Raw genomic sequence first — 18,822 nt, 5'->3', positions numbered from 1 at the left:
CCAGGTTTCAGACCAGAATCTTTTCATGTGGTGAGTGGAGAGCTAATCTCCCTGTTCCCCCAAGAGAACAGAGCTTTTCCATGTCCCTCATCTAATGGACATGTAATTTAATTTGTCATATCCAACGGATACGAAATCCAATGCAGAGTCCTTAATAGATAGTTTTGCATCCCAGCTATTGTGTTATGCATCCCCTCTGTGGCCAGTGGATTAGATGGTGGCACAGAGGCCGGTGTGATTTCACTCCCAGAGGGTCTGAGCCAGACCCAGCCCTGTCGATGCTGCGGCTTGGCGCCTTTCCACAGGGCGCCTCCCTGGAGGGGGGACCGTCCAGCAGAAGAGGCCCACGGTGTACCAGGAGCAGAGTTGGAGTGCGTCCCGTGAGCCGGCTCTGTGCCGAGTGCTTCCAGTCAGCTGTCTCCGTGCTGAGTAGGCCTTAGGAGATGCAGGTTCCCTCTGGGACAGAGGGACAGAGAGCTCCCTTTTGGAGGAAGGTCCCCAAGGAAATGGGAAGTGGCAGATCGCCCACTGTGTGTGACTGTGCTGAGAGAAGTGTGGGGTCAGGCGGAGGGTGGAGGGAGAGCGTTGGCGTAGGTGCCGAGACAGCAGGTCAGGTGAGAGGTAAGTCAGAAAGGAGGCCGCGCCCCCAGCAAACCAGACTGCCTGTCAGCTGCCGCAGCTCAGACACCGGAGCACGTGGGCCGTGAACACCTGCATGAGCACAAATCGTGATACAACTTGATTAGTTAGCCTGCCGCCAGGAAGCCAGAGGTGGCTTCAGGTGTGGAGGACGGGAGCAACTCAGTCCTGGAAATGGGTTGTTCTGGTGACTGAGCCGAGCAGCCAAACGGAAGGTGGTGAGGCGACCAGGGCTGGGCCCCGGGAAGCAGCTGCCATCCTGATGCTGGAAGCCGGAGGGAGGAGCCTCTGTTGCCACATGGAGCCCAGTGGCCTGCATGGTGACCGAGCCGAATTCTGATCTCCTGTAGGAGAAGGTCGCCAGGCCAGGCCCCAAGATGAAAAGGCAAGGACTGGTACCGAGAACACACTAGGCAGGACACCAAAGAAATCACTAAAAAGTGGTTAGTTCTGGAAGGCAAGAGGAGGAACAGGGGTGTAATATTTTTATCAAAAGCCACGTTGGCCTGTTCACCTTCTTGAAAACGTATTCCATAATTACAGATTAAGTTGGAAAGGGACTCTGTAGAGCCCCGTGGACTCGCCTTGGTTTGACGGGGCTCCTTTCCCACTCAGGTACGTCGATGATGTGATCAGCCGCATCGACAGGATGTTTCCGGAGATGTCCATCCACTTATCCAGACCCAATGGAACATCAGCAATGCTTCTGGTAAGTTCCAGCTGACCATCCTCGGGGGCGTGTGGCAGAAAGTCGGCCTCAGGGTTGAAATGCTGGTGCTGCGTTGTGGGATGTATGGAACGGGACTTAAATCCCAGTTTGAAGGCAGATGGCGTGTTGCTCTTCGTCGGCATTCTGCAGCGCAAAAATCCTGCAGTTCGCAATGTTGCTTTTGAACAAAATTGCAGAACCCTTCTACGCATTAACCAGAGAGGAAAGACACTCTGGGACCATTTCACTGCCAGTCAGTTCCTGGCGTTCTGGCGAATCTCTTCTGTGGTGTCCCAAAGACAAGAGCCAGCTCAGCTATCCGATCCTGCTAAAGAAAACACCTTCTTAAGGGAGAAGCAGGGGCTATGGGAAATCCTTCACAAAACGAATTTAAGGAAAGTGTTCTGAGACTTTATCACTGACAGCTCCCGCCTTCGTTGTTCCTGTTGGTTTGCCGTGAGTCGGTCGGCCTCATAACCTCCCCACTGACGTGTGCGTTTGCGTGGATTCACCAGAGACAGGGTGTTTGGGAAACGGAATGGGACAGCCGTGCCGAACCAGAGCATCCATTAGAAAGGCGCGGAGACCTGACAACGAGAGGCCGTTGGGGTCTTTGTGGTAACACGCACGTGCAGAACCCCCTGAATGCAGCTTTTGAGGAGCCCCATGTTTACAGAAAGCAGAATTATTGAATGTGAGCAGTGGGTTCTGACGGGTATCAGGGAGGTGCCTCCAGGCCTCTGGGTGTTTCCGCCTCCAGGGCCTCGTGGGCACCTCCCGTGCTTCAGCGTGGTGCTCTAGTAAACTCCAGGAAACAACATCACCAGGGTGAGCTGCCTCGTGATCCTCCCTCCACCCAGGACGCAGGCTGACCACGTGTGCGTGTCTCTCGGTAAAGGAAAAGCAGGCTTGTTGAACATGGGATCCCTCGTTGGGGGGATTGGTAAAGTTTATCAGGGTAACATGCTACTTTAAACTTCTTTCTGTTAAATCATACAGTGAATAGGGTAATGCCGTGTTCTTTTAATAGAGAAACAATTTGCGTCTGTCTACAGGATGTGAAGTGTTTTCTGCCTCAGTTCAGCGTAGAAATTGTCTAAACTGTAAGATCCTCTAGGCCCAGCAGCTAAAACAAACCCTGCTTTCAGTGCGCTTGACAAGGACCAGAGTTAATGAAAACAAAAATGTTCGCGTCCTCAGTGAAATCGGTTTGTTCTCATCACTCCTGGGTCATTGAGCTTCCATTTCACAAGCAAGGTAGGAGTTTGGCATTGAAGGGAGTGAGCAGAGAGAACCGGATTACGGGCAGACAGGTCTGGGATGTGAGCGGCGCTTCCACCTGAGAGGGCCTGCGTGGGTTTCACCGTGACTGTGAGCCTCGTCCGCTCTCGCGGGGAGCTGCTGTCTTAATAAACTGACAAGAGAGTTTGGGGCCTCTGTTCGGGGAAGAATCCCGTTTTACCCCTCCACCCCCCAACCCCCACCAGTGAGGGGCTGGTTCAGACACTGTGGTCTAGCCAGTTAGTTGTCAGCTTTCTTAGGGGACTCGGGGACCCACAGAAGGCGGAGCTTCCCTACAGGAATAGCAGTGGGCGGTCTGCCTCAGCATCGCGTTGCCCAGAGGGTGACCATACTTCCAGCATGACGGCTTTATTGGGCCTTTACTTTTCAAAGACGGCATCTTACGGACTGCAGGTCTCGAGGGCCTCCACTGCTGCCACGCTCCTCTCCAGGCCGAAGGGGATTCCCGCCTGGGAGGACTGGCAGCTGCCACCTCCCTTGCTCCCCTCACTAGTGCCCTGGTCCCCGCACTGTCGGCTACAGGGCACCACCCCAGCAGGTTCGGACCAGGGTTGGACGTGTTGTCTGCAGCTGAGCTGGGGTGGGGTGTGCTCACCTGGAGGAAGCGGGGAAGCAGTGGGACAGGTGGGAGCAACCCGTCGGGCTGTCCGGGCTCGTGCAGGCAGTGTCTGCCAGTGTGTCCTCTGGCCTGCGCCTGCCTTGGCCTGCACTTCGACCAAGGGTGCTTCCTCGGGAGGCTGCCAGGCTGCCACGCGTGCAGTCCACGGGGACCCGGCAGAAGCAAGGAAAGGGCCAGCTTTCTTGGCTTTGTTTGTAATGGCGCCAAATGCTCATGGACACGAGGATAGAGCTGACCTGCCAGAAGGGACACACTCTGGGGTGTTCCAGGGGTGTCAGGAGCAGGACGGCGGTCCTTCTGGGACCCTGAGCCCCAGATGATTTGTTACGAGCTGCCTTCTACCCATGCCTTTGCTCACACAACCCAGGAGGGGGAGTGTCACACCTTGGCAGCGCCCCCCATGCGGGGGGCTGAGGGGTCAGCCCCCACGGGTAGAGAAGTGGGGCCGGGAGGCAGCAGTCTGCCGATTAAACAAGAGCGACTGAGCGGGGCCTGAGCTGACGCAGCGCATCCTCACCGCCGCCCTCTGGGTGGCCAGCGCCGCTGGTTTGCACTCTCTCCTTAGTCAGGAACGTGGGGCCCTTCTGGGCCAGCACAGGACGCTGCTCCCAGGCCCCCAGGGTGCTTGTCCCCTGGCGGGTGCAGCTCATGGTGGTAGCAAGTGAGAGCTGGACTGCCAGGCAGAGCTGGACTACCTTGTTGGTGGGAAGACGATTTTTTTAAAACTTTATTATGTAATTTGATACATGCAAAGGATTGTGTCTCGTACCGTTGGTTATCAGACATAAACCATGGGCTCACCACTCTGTAAGAGCAGAACGAAGCTGTGTGTGCCTCTCCCTGGTCCTGGCCTCCACCCCCAGAGTCACCGACATCCTGGCCATCAGCCTCTTCTGTGCCTCATTCGCCTTCATGGGCCTGTGCCCCAGGTGATGTGCCATTTGGTCTCGCTGGGTCGAGGTTGCGAAGCAGCCTCCTGCTGTGCGTGTGGCTCCTGGGGCGGGCCTGCGCTTGGTCTGGCGCTGGGACAGTCCCCTGTTCGGCAGCGTTCCTCCAGGGGCCAAGCCCGCTTTGTTCTTTCCCCACTCCTGTGTGTTCGGGTGCTTTCCAGAATTGCTTTTTATGCTGGGTGGCATGGGTACTGTGGCACCTACACCTGACTGTGTTCAAGCCTCAGCCCAACCAAGGAGCCAGAGCCGGCCAGTCCAGGGGAGGCGGGAGTGTCCAGATCCGAGGAGCAGACGGCTGTTTCCAGATGCCACTTGAGCCGTGAACTGTGGCGACGTGATGTCCATGGGGCGTGCACAGGGGTCCAGAGGTGGCTGTGGTGAAGTAGGCCGGTCTCCACGAGGAGCGTGTCCTGCTGATCTTACTGCTGACGCAGAGGTCTTCTGGTTTGGGCACGTTGGCGTAGAGGGGTCTTCAGATTTTCAGTGCACATCCACGGGAAAACGGATAGCCACTGAACTCCAGAGCCCATGACCAGAAGGCAGGTTTCAGTGTTCTCGAATGGTTTCCTCCTTCACCAAGAAGCAGAGGGGGCTTCAAATCACCATGGCCTGTAGTTGGGAGCCCCCCCGGCACCAGCACCGGTCTCCTCACAACCAGAAGGGAAACGGGGAGGGTGAACTTGGCCCTCGCGCAGACGGCTGGGATCCATTTGGCTCGCCTGAAGCTAAACCAGAGGCATCTGGGCTGCAGAACCGGTCGGAAATTGAGGAGCAGTCACCTCCTGGCCTGGGCACCGTGTCTGACATAGAAGTACACGCATGTATCCTTTTCGTGCATATGGGCGCACAGACAGTGGGTGCGTAGGAGACGGGATGAGAGGAGGTGGGGGGGACAAGCAGATGCTCAGGAAATATTTGCTGAGGGAAGACACGACTGACGGATGAAAGCATCTTCCTCTTCACATGTGTCAGTCTGTCCATATTGGCTGCCGTAGGGGACCCGCTCCCTGGGCAGGAAGGAATAAGGCATTAATACCAGTTTGGTTCCAAAACGGTCAGGACGCTTATGGCCTTGACCTCCTCAGCATCTCTGTGAGTCTTCCACAGTTGACTGTGGCCCATGCACGCCGCACCCCAGCTGCTGCGAATGTAAACCTGCAGCCTCCAGTCTTCCAAAGCATCGCGGCTGGCTGTCTCCGCTCTGTGCGGGGGGCGGGCAGGGGCTGCCGTGGTGTTACATACAGTAATAACTCGCGATGTCATAAATCCTGTTCCTGTTCTTTGGAGAGATGAGCTCAGTCATCCGAAAATAAATCTAGCTCTGTTGATATTTAGCTTCAGTTAATCTGCCACCAACACCCCATTGTTAACGTTCTCCAAACGTCAAAATATTGTAAGAGCCCAACTGAGTCGGAGACCAGAGCGAGCAGCTGGCTTCTTTGGGTGTTTAAAATATTAATCTCCAATTTTGATTCATTCACTGGGTATAAAAATGCAAGAAAAGAAGGAAAAGATGATGCTTCAACCGTGATATTTGAAAGATAACTTGATATTGTATACAATTAATCTTTATAGGTTATATGATTTGCACCAGATAAAGCTCGTTTGTCAATCTTTCTAAATATACATTTTAACTAACCTTCAGTTTCTTTGACATATTCATGCCTTGCTTTTGAATGACACATCTTTTTTTAAACCATCCAGACGCACTTTAGTGCCAAGGTTGAGAAACCCTGGTTTAGTGCAGGCGAACGTGTGGCGTCCCGTGGGAATGCCACCCCGTTCTCCCCCGGGGCCTTCTCCCCAGTGCACGGAGACTGAAATAGTAACTCCAGTTGTCCCTCAGGAGTTTCTGAAGATGCCACAGCACCCGCTTTAGGGCTCTGCACCGCATTTTAGCATTTCCATCACAGCACAGAATGGTATTGGAGTTATCTGTTAAATGCCTTCTTTAAATGCCACTTTATAAGACTGACAAGAAAAAGCAGCTTATATTTTCTACTTCATGTTTGGCACATAAAAGTTGTACATTTGTTTTCACACATCAGACCCATTTTTAAGACAGCAAGCAGTCTTCCAGCCATGGTACAGGGATGGGGGTGCGCAGAGACCGTNGTTTCTGAAGATGCCACAGCACCCGCTTTAGGGCTCTGCACCGCATTTTAGCATTTCCATCACAGCACAGAATGGTATTGGAGTTATCTGTTAAATGCCTTCTTTAAATGCCACTTTATAAGACTTACATTTGTTTTCACACATCAGACCCATTTTTAAGACAGCAAGCAGTCTTCCAGCCATGGTACAGGGATGGGGGTGCGCAGAGACCGTTTCTGGGGGTCCCAAAGGCAGAACCGCCTTTACGGCAGTACTGAGACTCACTTTCCTTTTCCACTCTCACCCACTGACAAGTTCATAATGGAGTTTCCCCGGAGGCTACGCAATGGCAGATGACGTCGCCGTCCTAACACCTGTTGGCTCGTGTTTCAGTGGTAAATGTTTCTGTTGTGTTTCTCACAGAAACCAGAGCTCCTGCAGACCCTCCGTAAGTTTTAAGAGCACAGTGAGGCCCTGAAACCAAAATATTAGGGCCGCAGCATTAAGGGGAAATGTGTCTGACTTCACCCAAGCACATTCAAAACAGCATATCCAACTAAATTTCAGGAAAGTGGTTCCAGAAATGTGCATTGCAATGGCTGTGAAATGAACAGAGATTTGTTAATGATTTAAAAATTTGAGGTTAACAAAAGTCAAAAAGCGAAAAGCAAAGGAATGTTGGCCATTCCACAGGACAGCTAAAAGAATGCTTTTGAAGAACTTTGAAGGATGTGAGCATGGTCAAATTTCAGATGATACCAAGGGATTGTTGGTGACCTTGTTAGATGTGATAGTGGCCTCGTGGTTGTGAAACCAAAAGTCTGCTTTTCAGAGGTGGACACCAAAGTATGTATAACAGGTATGTGTTTTGCTTTAAAATATTTCCCCCAAAGAAAGGGCTAGAGAAAGCAGGTGTGGGGAAATCCGACTCTTGACCATTTTTAAATTTGGGTGGTTATTAAATAACCTCTGTTCCTTTATGTTTGCACATGTTTTCAATCAGAAATATTATAGGCAACCATCTAAATCCAGGTCTCCCATGTAACCTCCAAAAAGTACAGAAAAACACAAACAAGTGAAACTACAGAAAACACCATAAACACAACTAGGAGACCAAGAATGCCCACACTCCAAACGACGACGACACTGCCCCACTAGTGGGCTCCCACTCGCGCTCTCACCACAGACAGACCTCTGCTGTCGGAAACGGGCCTCACACAGAGTCTGCACTGTCTGGTTCCCTGTGACGTCCTGGGACAGCCCCACAGGGTGTGTGCCCTGGGAGGGGGTGGGCGTGGACTGGGGCGGTTTGGGGGGGACGCCCCGTGCTTTGACAGAGGTTTCTGTGGCTGTGTGCGTCTCCCAAATTCCGGGGAAAGGCACAGGTAGGAGTTGTACGTTTTCCTCTAGGCAAACTTTACTTGAAAAAGTGCTTAAACATTGAACTCTACTTAATGGTGTGCTTGCTAAGCAATTAGGGACGAAGTGTGCTAATGCCTGCAACTTTCAGTGCAGCATGAGCAACTGGGGCCACCCGCAGTCCCACCCCTAGGGTGGTGGACTTGCCACAGGCGGCTCAGGGCCCTTCCTGGTCGCCATTTTCTGTCACCAAACCCAACCAGTGNAGGAGTTGTACGTTTTCCTCTAGGCAAACTTTACTTGAAAAAGTGCTTAAACATTGAACTCTACTTAATGGTGTGCTTGCTAAGCAATTAGGGACGAAGTGTGCTAATGCCTGCAACTTTCAGTGCAGCATGAGCAACTGGGACCACCCGCAGTCCCACCCCTAGGGTGGTGGACTTGCCACAGGCGGCTCAGACCCCTTCCTGGTCGCCATTTTCTGTCACCAAACCCAACCAGTGGGGGGCAGGGGCAGTCCTGCCTCTTGCTGCCTACTGGCAATTCTCCAAAGATGGAGTTCAGTGGAAAAGCAAAGGATCTTTTATTTAATGGCAAGGTTCTGCCTAAAAATCTGGGTAACAAAAGTAAGGGGAAGGGAGCAGTCAGGGGATGGAATCAAAAGTGGTCTCGTTATGGCTATTACGCAGTTTCAGGGATTGAAAACAGCACAAGAACAAAAGCCTGTTCACCAAGGCCTTTGGGAACAACAGCAGGCTCCTGCCCCGAAGCCCATTCCCTCTAAGACACCCCTGATAAGTCGCCCTGTCAGCCTCTGCCAGCTCAGCTCAAGGTTATACCAGGAACCTCTTCTCTCGACCAAAGGTACCATGAAAGTAGGTGGCTTAGCTGGTCTCCAGTCACTGTCTGGCTCCAGGCTTTTTTAGGAGTGTGTGCCCCAGACCTCTGCTCACAGGCCAGCACTGGCCACTGCTGGCAGGCCTGCTGGCGACCAGAGACATGTCCCCCTCCCAGAGGAGGGGAATGAACCAACTGCCTTTTTGCTTTCCAGCGCGCTCTGTTTCAAAACTCCTCTCCCAGAATCCCACACGAAAGCCAATGGGAGGGTCCAGTCTCCCAACCAGGGGAGTGAAGGTGGATCAATGGAGAGTTAGATGGAGGTACACATAATAACTCGGTAGGATACAATGATAATTATGGACCCTCGATCCTGGGAAGGTGGGCGTTCACTCTGCAGTTCCTTGAACTCTTTAGATGTTTGAGGTTTTCCATAATAAAATGTTGAAGGGCTAAGGAACACAACGCGAGGACCACCCGCCCTGCCCCTGCCCCTGCCCCATGGACCCAAGCACCACAGACCGGAAGAGGAGTGTGTGACACGCACCCCATGCTGACTTCAGTGTCCTCAGGTGTGTGGGGAGACAAAAGGTATTCTTGAGTCAAAAATTCAGAAATTAAAGACAGAAACAGGCAAAGAATGTGAAGAAATAAAAAGGATTTATTATACAAAGTAAAAATGATAAAATTATCTCAGAAACTGGCTAAATTTTCAGATGCTCAAGGAAAAAATAGAGTCAAATGACATTTAATGAAGGACATTGAAGAAATGCCAGGAAACAACCAAGAGAATAAAAATAAGATTAAAAAAGTAAGAAAAGGTCAGAGCAGGTGGCAGAAATGCAACACAAGACAAGAAAAAACTCGCACATAATTGGAGTCTGTGAAGAAGAAAAGCAAAGTAATGGAACAGGACGCGCAGCCAAGACTGGAGTGTCTAGAACTGGAGAGGGTCCGAGTCCCCGCGTGGGAAGGGCACACTGGGTACCTGGGAGGACCAACCCGCGGGGTCCGGTCTAAGATATGTGCTAGTGATGCTGTTAGACTTCAGAGATAAAGAGAAACCCCCAAGGCATCCAAGCAGAAAAAAATCAAATAAATGACGAGGCAAGAGCTTAGACTGGCATCAGACATCTTGAAACCAGTATCTAAAGCAAGGCAGTGATGGAGCCACATTGTCAAAGAAAGTGTGACTCCAGGGTACGTGTGTCTTTCAAGCATCAAGGCCAAGAAAAACCGTTTCAGACGTAGTGGTCTGTGCCTGTTGTCCCATTGTAAGGAGTCAGCAGGAGGGCGAGCTCCATCCAGCTGGGAGGTGGGTGGGAAACCTGACTGCGAGTGAGCGTGTGATGTGTGTGAGTGTGGATAGAAGACCAAAGGACAGTGATGAGGCAAAGCAGTGACGTGCACCATGTAGGTTCCCGCACAGTGGGAATCATCAGAACAGGGTGGGAGGGGGTAGGCAGCAGTGAAAGCAGAGGGAGCTCACTGGCCTTCGTACGTGTGACAGATGAGACTCAAAAGCACCATTAAAAATTGGTCCCCGCGATGCTGAGAATGGGGGCAAAGGGCATTAGAGTGAGTAGATGTTAAGCGCACACTTACCATCTCAGCCTTCCTAAATCCAAGCCTTCCTACATGCGGTCAGGCGGTAAGTAAACAAGTGAGTGAGCAAAGGAGGCATTGAAAGTAGCAACGCGGAAGAGCTGTGCCATAATGTGACCAGCTTGAGACCACGTGTATCAGTCATGCCTGTAAATGGGAATGCGCTTAACTTCTTGCTCGTGAAAAGACTTCGTTAAAGTTCATTTTAAAGTTCGTGTGAAAAAAAGCATGCAAGAAAGGATAGGAGCCCACCAGAAGGGACAGCTACCCAGGGCCTTGCCGTGTTGGGCGTGAAAACACACTCCGCCAGGGCTGTCCAACCTTTTGGCGTCTCTGGGCCACACGGGAAGAAGAGGTGTCTTGGGCCAGACTTTACATACAGTGCAACGCATCATGAGGAAAAAACCTCATCGTGTTTTAAGTAAATTTACGATTTTGTGTTAGGTCGCATTCACAGCCCTCCTGAGCTGCATGCGGGCTGCGGGTTGGAGACCCCTGCGAAAGCATCTGCGACTGAAGCTGTGTGGTCACGGCCTGTGGGTAACAAACAGACGAAAATAGGCTCAAGTACATGTGAAGGTTTAGTACACGAGAAAGGTAAGGTGGCATCTGGAATCTGTAGGGCCTCAACCATAAAAGGGAAAAAACTTTAGAGAGCCAGAAAACACAAGAGTCGGAAGACAACTGACAAGCTGGGAGGAAATATTGGCCACATATATCAGAGATACAGGGCTAAGATCATTTTTAAAATCTTAAAAGTGAAGGAAAAAAGACCAAAAATGGGGCAGAAAATGAGGAAAAGAAACACACAATTCACCCCACCAAAAGATATAAAAATGGTACTTAAACATATGAAAGATGTTCCACCCTACCATAATTAGAGAAATGCAAATTAAAACTGCACTGAGGTGCCATTTCTCACCTACCAGATTGGCAAAAATTACCAAGTGTAGCCCCACTTTCTGCTGGCGAGCCTGGGAGGAAGCGGACGCTGTCAGATACCAGACGCCACCAGTGGGACTGGAGGCGGCCCCGCTGACCTGGAGGGATGTCGGGTGTCTGCCGAACCCGGGCGAGTGTGTGTTTACTTTTGGACTCAGCAGCACTGCTCCCAGGAGTTTCCCCCGAAGGCACACACCAAGCAGTGTGAGAGTGAGTGTGCGCAGACTGCTGGTTGAGGCTTGTTTGTAATTCAGAGCATTGGTGCCACCCAACTGCCTGTGCAGACAGCAACACGGTTACGCCATTGCCTTGCCTTCTCGGTNTTTCTGCTGGCGAGCCTGGGAGGAAGCGGACGCTGTCAGATACCAGACGCCACCAGTGGGACTGGAGGCGGCCCCGCTGACCTGGAGGGATGTCGGGTGTCTGCCGAACCCGGGCGAGGGTGTGTTTACTTTTGGACTCAGCAGCACTGCTCCCAGGAGTTTCCCCCGAAGGCACACACCAAGCAGTGTGAGAGTGAGTGTGCGCAGACTGCTGGTTGAGGCTTGCTTGTAATTCAGAGCATTGGTGCCACCCAACTGCCTGTGCAGACAGCAACACGGTTACACCGTTGCCTTGCCTTCTCGGTGGCTCACAGGAAGTGATTTCCAGGACACACTGCTCAGAGAAAGAAAGCCCAGTGCAGCAGGACCCTTCCTGTGCTTTCTCTGCGTGAGATGGGGTGTGGAGTAGCCACATCTGCCCATGGGGAGGGGAAATGCACAGGAGGGATGAGCTGGAACCAGAGAAATAGGCGCACAGGTCGGGTGGAGGCTGTAGGAGGGAGAATGTCTCTGAGTGCCCTTTCTGCATGGTTCTGACTTTTAGAACCAAGGCAGTGTTTCACATGCTGGAAAATAAATCTAACTGACCAGACTGGATTTAACAAAATGGGATGCGAATGGAACTGAGTAAACCTGGCTGTATTTCAAATGAAAAATGCAGCCTCTCTTTGCAGGGGGAAGACCCTTTGCATACAGCATTTCTACTCTAAATCCTGAGGCTGAGGACTGTTAAAACTGTGAACCAGCATTAAACCCTAGGTGGTTGGCCAGCTTTTCCCAGGAGTATGAGTTAGCAATTCTGCAGCTGTTCTGTGTGTCCTGGGGTTGAGCAAATAAGGAAATAAATTGTGTGCAATGGGAGCCAGGTCTCTCCTCTCGGAGAGGAACAGTGCAAATATGGGAAGGGAAGGCTGGGATCCGCTCTTGGTGCTGGGTTGGAATCAGGAGTGACAGCAGGAACTAATTATCTTTCAGTATATGTAGGAGAGAGATATGGAAATAGGTAGCAGTGTGCAAGTACACACATAGACACACACGTTGGGCCCAGCCCTGTCTGCTGGGGGGTGGCTGCAGCGGGACTCCAGGACACGCCAGAGCTCCCATTGTCCACGTCTGAGTTTCTGAGTGTCAGTCTCCCTGGTGGGCACTGGGCTTCCTGGACAAGTGGCTGGCTCCAGAGCAGGGGTGGGGCGAGCACAGGAAGAACCCGAACATACCACTGTGCTGGAGTGTCGGGGACCTTCTTGACCAGTGACTGGGTTGGATTAGAAAGACAAAGAAGCCCGTTTGAAGGGGCTCCTGCTGGCCAAGCTGGGGCCGCTGGGCACCAGAATGAGTTAGTAGTGGGTTATAACCCAGAGAGGAAACAGTAATTCAAAAGTAAGTGAGTAAAGAAACAGAGGTATCAGCATGACATAACAATAGCTGTAGGAAAACTATACAGTGGAATGTGAGCTAGTAAATGTACAAAGAGAAAATTGGGCAGCCACTGTAGTAATAATTGCTTCACCTGAGAATCAAGACTCGTCGGGGGATGCTGAGATTAATGGGTAAACTTTGGGAACGGACAGTCTGGATGTTGGGGTACACACCTGTGTGTGTGTGGGTGCGCACACGTGTGTGCGGAGAAAATGGATCTGCGGCCACCAGCGCAAGCTCACAGGGTGTAATGCTAACATTTAGGACATCCAGGTGAAGGGTTGTCAGGAATTCTTGCTGCTATTTTTGCAAGTTTTCTATAAGTCTATAATTGTCCAAAATTATTTCAAAATAAGTTACATTTTTAAGCATGCATATTTAGATTGATTCATTAGATGAATTGTATGCATTTGGTCCAGAATGCGACTATTGCCCCTCCTTCCCCACACTGCCATCACTCTGGCCCAGGACTGTGCAGCCTGTCCCCTGGGTCAGTGAAGCAGCCTTCTTACAGCCCTCCCTGCTCCCCTGCCTCCCTCCGGCTCTCCACCCAGAGCCAGAGGCCTTTAAAGGGGAAGCCAGGTCGTGAGTCTGTCTGCTTGGAACCCGAAGTGGCTCCCCACTTCCCTCCCTGGCAGCCCAAGTCCTTGTGCAGCTTGCCATCTGCCTTGGCTCCACGCCCTGCCCCTTGCTGGGCCCATGCCCCCAGCCACCAGGGTCCACTGCTTATGTCCCTCTCAGTGAGGCTTGTCCCAACTAGCGTGCACAGCTGCTCCCCATCTCCTGGAATGTCCTTTGCGTTTTGCATACTACTTATCTCTCTCTGGGATAGTCCATGATTTCCTTATCCAGTGTTACCTCAGGGGAGACTGGGAGCTCCACAAAGGACAGAGCTTGTCTGTCTGTGCACTGATGTGTCCCCAAGCCCTAGACCAGGGCCTGGCGCAGAGCAGGTGCTTGGTAATTACGTGCTGCGTCACTTCTCACAGTCCCGTGTGCCTGCGGGGATGTCCACCCGCGGCCCTTGGTCTGCACGCAGCCCAGGATGGCCTGTGAGTGCGGCCCAGCACAAAGCATAAATTTACTTCAAACATGACGAGATTTTTTGTGATTACGTGTTGCAATATATTTAACATGTGGCCCAAGGCAATTCTTCTGGTGTGGCCCGGAGACACCAAAGGTTGGCCACCCTGCAGGTGCAGAGGAAACCAAAGTACGAGGTGTTTAAATACCGAGATGAGCTCTTGGGGAGAGATGAGAGCCCGGAGGGAGCCTTCAGTCCTGGGGTGGACGGAGGGTACACAACCCTGTGTCCGCATGTCCCTAGCGTCCCTGGCTGGTAAGAGTTCTACTGACCTCTCTTTTATTTCCTACATGAAGCACTAAATACTACTTGATTTGTTAACATTGTAATCATGAGTCCTTCTTAGGACTAAGACTTATAAAAAGAAAATCTGTCCCAGCAAGTGTAAAATTCAGTGGGTGCAGAAACACTGGCTCGCTGCTGCAGGTTTCTTCACTGACTATCACGGTTCAGCGAGAGCTTTCCCGGTCCCGGCACCCAGCTCAGTCTCACGCACCGCCTCTCAGCCCCACCCGAGACCCCAGGTCACTAAGCAGAGGTGTGCAGAGGTGTGAAGAGGCTGCAGGCCACGCAGCTGGAAGACAGCCCCAGTCCTGACAGAGCAAGAGCTCAGACTATCATTCCTTTAAAAGAATTAAGGAGCTGCCCCCACGGTCTGTCCTGTCCCTCCCTGACCCCTCTTACTCCTCCTCCCAGAGTGGCTCCTGGCACTCAGGGGGCCTCGCCCCCCAGAGACGGACTCAGGACTGAGCAGAGGGCCAGTGGTGGCAGTACCAGGGCCCGAGGGTTCCGGGCGTGGTCTCAGCAACTTCAGGCCCACTTCTCTGAGGCTTCCTGGGCGCAGTATCCGCGGTGCCTCTGAGGGGCTGTGTAGGCCAGAGCCGCGTTGGCCATCTCTGCCGAAGGTGTGTGATTTTCAGGTCGGCGTAGATAGGGCCTTCTTTTAAGACACACAAATGCCATTTTGTGGGAGTCCCTGTCCTGTTCCTGTTTAGCCTTCTGACATCAAGTACTGTCGTGATTTCCAGGATCTTAACCTTGGCTGTGTGCACTCTCGGGCGGTGGCCAGGCCTCAGGAACCCTCTGTGCCCGGCAGTGTTTGTGCGTGGGTGTGCCCACATGCCCTCTCCTCGCGACAAGGGTCTGTGGCTTCCAGGAGGAAGGGCTGCTCATTCTGAAGACGGCAATGAACACCCATCTTAGTCCTTAACTGGGGCTCTGAGGCCCTTCCCTCTGGCTTCCTGGTCACCTGCTGACGGGAGGTTCTGTCTCTGGACTCCTGTTTCGTGTTCAGCCAATAACAACGCTCGTGGTTCATTTGCAGGTGAACTTTGGTGGCTTCCAAATGAGAGCTGGGGCGCCCACTCTTAGAGACCAGGGCCTGCCAACGGCAGCCGGCAGGATGGACGCCCTCAGGCACCAGAGGGGGCGGCTTGGAAACATATGTAGACATTACATCTGTCGCTTCAGATCTGACAGCTAGGATGTTAAAAAAATTGAGTTACATCGTTTTGTTTTCTGACAAAAGCATGATTTTTCCTAGAACTAATTTCAAAGAGTAGTACAAACAAGCAAACTTTTTTTAGAACAGCAAAAAAGAGGGGAGTAGTTCATACTGTTTCTTTCTTTTTTTTAACGAATGTCATTACCAGGTGTGTGTTGCTGCTTTAGTGTCTAGCTGTCGGCTCAGCGCAGGCGTTCCCAGAGGCGGTGGGTGACACACTCACATGTCACAGAGGGACATAACGGCGATCGAGTTTCCCTAAGATTCCCTAAAAATATTTAGTCCAAATGAGTGCTAGCCCAGTCAGGCACCCTAAAATACCCCCCAAATGCTAATATTTCAGTACTCCTTCGATTCTGCTATTTATAATGACAGCTAAAGCCCATAATTCATATCTCAGTTTCCCACAATGCTTTCCAACTCCGTTTGTCCCCAGAAAGTTGGGAAGCGCGTTCTGCCAGCGCTCGCAGACGTGCAGCATTAGCCTGGCATTTATTTACAGTGGGGAATCCAAGTGTTGGAGGAAACTGTCCCGACTCCAGGGGTGTTCTGTTGGGTTTCACTTTAAAACATTTTGAATGCATTACATGAAAGCCCTGGCTGGAGAAGCAGGGGTCTCTGCCTTTCCGAGCAGGGTGAAACTGCATTCGGAATGCAGGAGAGTGGGCCCGGGAAGCGCACTGGGCCCCAGCTGCCCGAGCAGGCTCTCAGGCGGGCTAGTTTAACCTTGTCTCACGGTGAGTGTCGGGTCTGTGTTTGGGTGTCTGGTTTCCAGACTGCTTGTCTTGCACTCTGGCCCCAGTTGGACAGCTCTCTGTTCCAATACTTATCTTCATTCTTGTAACAAGTATTTGTTGACCAAACACTGTGTGGAAAATAACCCCACTCTGTAATCCCCAGCAGTGAGCCTCGCGTGCACTCTCCTTGGTGTGCTTACTGGTGGTCCCGCCTGCACAGTCCCGTTGGCCCGTGCCGCCTGCCCCACCCCCACCCTGTGTGACCTGAACTCTGCCTGCCGCCAGCTTCCAGTTGCCTCCTGGCTTCCTTGTCTATGGACGCTCAGCCTCCACTCCGTCACCACACTTGAGTGATCCTTCTAAAGGGCAGCTCTCACCAGGCCAGTGTGCTGCTCAGGGGGAGCCTGGTTGCTTGTAGGAGAAAGCCCTCCTCCTTGGAGGAGCTCACGTGGTCTTTATCGCCTGGCTTTGGTTTACCTTGAACCTCTTCCTCCGACCGCCCTCCACCCGCCGGGTATCCCCAGTGCCCTCGGATGTTTCTCCACGGAGGCACGGTTTCTCTCGCAGGGAACTGGGGGTATATGCAGAGGGTTGAGCATCCCCAGCCCCAAACTGCTAAATACCTGTAGCTCTTCCCACTTACTGTGACAAACAGAAATACCTCCTCATTCCCAGAAGCCCCCTGGGAACCACAGGAGTCCCAGACACTCCCTGCCTGTTTGCTGCTGTGCTTCATCCCGCCGTCCCCTCTGCCCGTGGTGTCCCATCCGCCTCCTGCCCCTGTGGGCAGAGCTGCTGTGTGTCCTCCGTCTGACACTGGGGTCTGGTGTAACTTTGAAGAAGCCCACCCTTTCTTCTTTGGGTCAAGATGGGTTCTCTCTTTAAAAAAAAAAAAAAGATGGGTTCTCTCTTTCTGCTCCTAAAGTACTGCTTGTGCCTGTGTTACAGGGGCAACATTGTACAGAAGTGTCGTGGCTTGATCTTAAATGGATCGCTTGGCTTCAAAGCGCCATTTGACAGTCGCTACAACATCACCCACGATGGGGTCGGGGCGCAAAGCAGCGATGAAGCTCCCGAGGGCAGTGCTGCGGTCTGGCCAAGTACCCAGGGACAGCTGGCCAAGTACCCAGGGACAGCTGTGGCGCTGCACCTCATCGGCAGCCTCACGGCGCCCTCTGCGCAGGCCTGGCACCTCCCAGGGACGGCTGCTCTCGGGGCTTCACAACTCCCACAGGACAAAGAGATGGTGTAAGTTATTGCTGCTGATCTTGTTATTAGAAGAACAACGACATTGATCAATAGGTTCTTTCAATCCCTTGTAACTTGTCTCAGTTCGTTTTTGACCAAATGGAGCCACTTCTGTCGACAGCAACTGCAATCAATAATGTGCAGCCAAGTGACGTTGCTCTTCTCGCGCCGTAATCTTCCTTCTGAAGAGCTGCGCACGTGGGCGCCCAGGCTGCCGTGGCCGGCAGAGCGTCAGGCCCTCTGGCTGCAGGTCCGTGTGCAGCAGCTGAATCTCATTAGCTCCAGTTTACACTGCGTAGGCCACGCGTGTGATCCTCGGAGCCTCCCAGGGCAGCATCACGTCTTCAGCTGGTTTTAGGAGCAGTGTGGCTCTGCGTTTTACTTTATTCCCCAATCGCAGTCCACATGCTTGGTTTTTCCTCCATTTAATCTCTCTGTTGTGTCCACGGGTCGAGATGAAACAGATGCTCGTTTTCACGAACGCAGCACACACAGTGCGTGTCCGTGCACACCACAGTGGCCTCTGTGTTGTTAATTCGGTAAATCATGTCTTATGAATGCTGCTTACCTGTGAACAGTTGAACTAACGGACTGTCTGTAGTTACGGGGGTGCTCGGGGCTGTCACTTGCACCGTCACCATCTTCATCGTCGTCATTACTCCACCTCGTAGCAAACTAACGAGAACGGAGGCTGGCCGCTGGGTTCCATCCCTGGCTCAGCCACTTCTGGCCGCATGGCGTTGAGTAGTCATTTCACTCCCTGTGTCACCGTTTCTTCCCTGCACAGTGGAGCTGGCCAGAGGCCTCTCGCGTGGGGCTGCTGTGCAGGTCACCCGGTTCGTCCTGGTGGCCACCAGGGAGCTGGCAGTGGGGGCGGGGAGGGGTGGGGCTGTGGTGTCCGGTAGGGATCTGTCAAAGACCGTGAAACTTTGTAGGCCCCATTCCTGACTTAACTCACCATATCGGCTGTTGGTCGTAGACGGTGTGAATGCAAGAACATTCCTTTTTTCTGCTCAAAGGTCCTTTGTAATAAAGTGGGACTTTGTTTCCAAACAGAAGATGAAAGTACTTTTCTTCCTTTTCCGACTACTTGCTGCTCGTACTTACTCGTCAGAGCCCCCGCTTCTGGAGGGGAGGGCTGTCGGCAGACTTGGAGTGGGGCCGTGTGGGCTTTGCCTTAGAGCTAGCGAACCTGCACGCTGGTGGCTGCTGTGTGTTCGGCACCTCCCCTGCTGCGCTGGCTCTTTCCTCTCAGCCTGCTTCACAGCCGCCTCTTCCTCTCCCCAGGGCACTGGCGTGTCCCACTCCGACTCGATTCTGGGGCCCAGTCCCTCCTCTGCATGCTCCTGCCTCCTAGGAGGGTTGACTTTCATATACCTGGGGTTGACTGCGTTCTGTTTGCTGGTGGGACCCAAGTTGTCACCCATTGTCCGGGCCTCTCCAGACTTCCG

The 18,822-nt window shown here is 52.5% G+C and overlaps 1 protein-coding gene across 1 annotated transcript in view; it reads left to right on the top strand.

The window, feature by feature from the left end:
- Positions 1 to 18,822, top strand: part of MED27 (mediator complex subunit 27) — a 165,427-nt gene that overhangs the window by 109,207 nt on the left and 37,398 nt on the right. The window contains exon 4 of the mRNA XM_037036452.1: positions 1,255 to 1,348. Coding sequence (XP_036892347.1) covers positions 1,255 to 1,348 — 94 coding nt within the window. The remainder of the gene's footprint in view (positions 1 to 1,254; positions 1,349 to 18,822) is intronic.

This window comes from Sturnira hondurensis, unplaced genomic scaffold (assembly GCF_014824575.4).
Source record: "Sturnira hondurensis isolate 20B ecotype Veracruz unplaced genomic scaffold, ASM1482457v3 Scaffold0022908, whole genome shotgun sequence".
NCBI lineage: Eukaryota > Metazoa > Chordata > Mammalia > Chiroptera > Phyllostomidae > Sturnira > Sturnira hondurensis.
The sequence above is the reverse complement of the archived record's forward strand: the minus strand, read 5'-3'. Positions and strand labels throughout refer to the sequence as shown.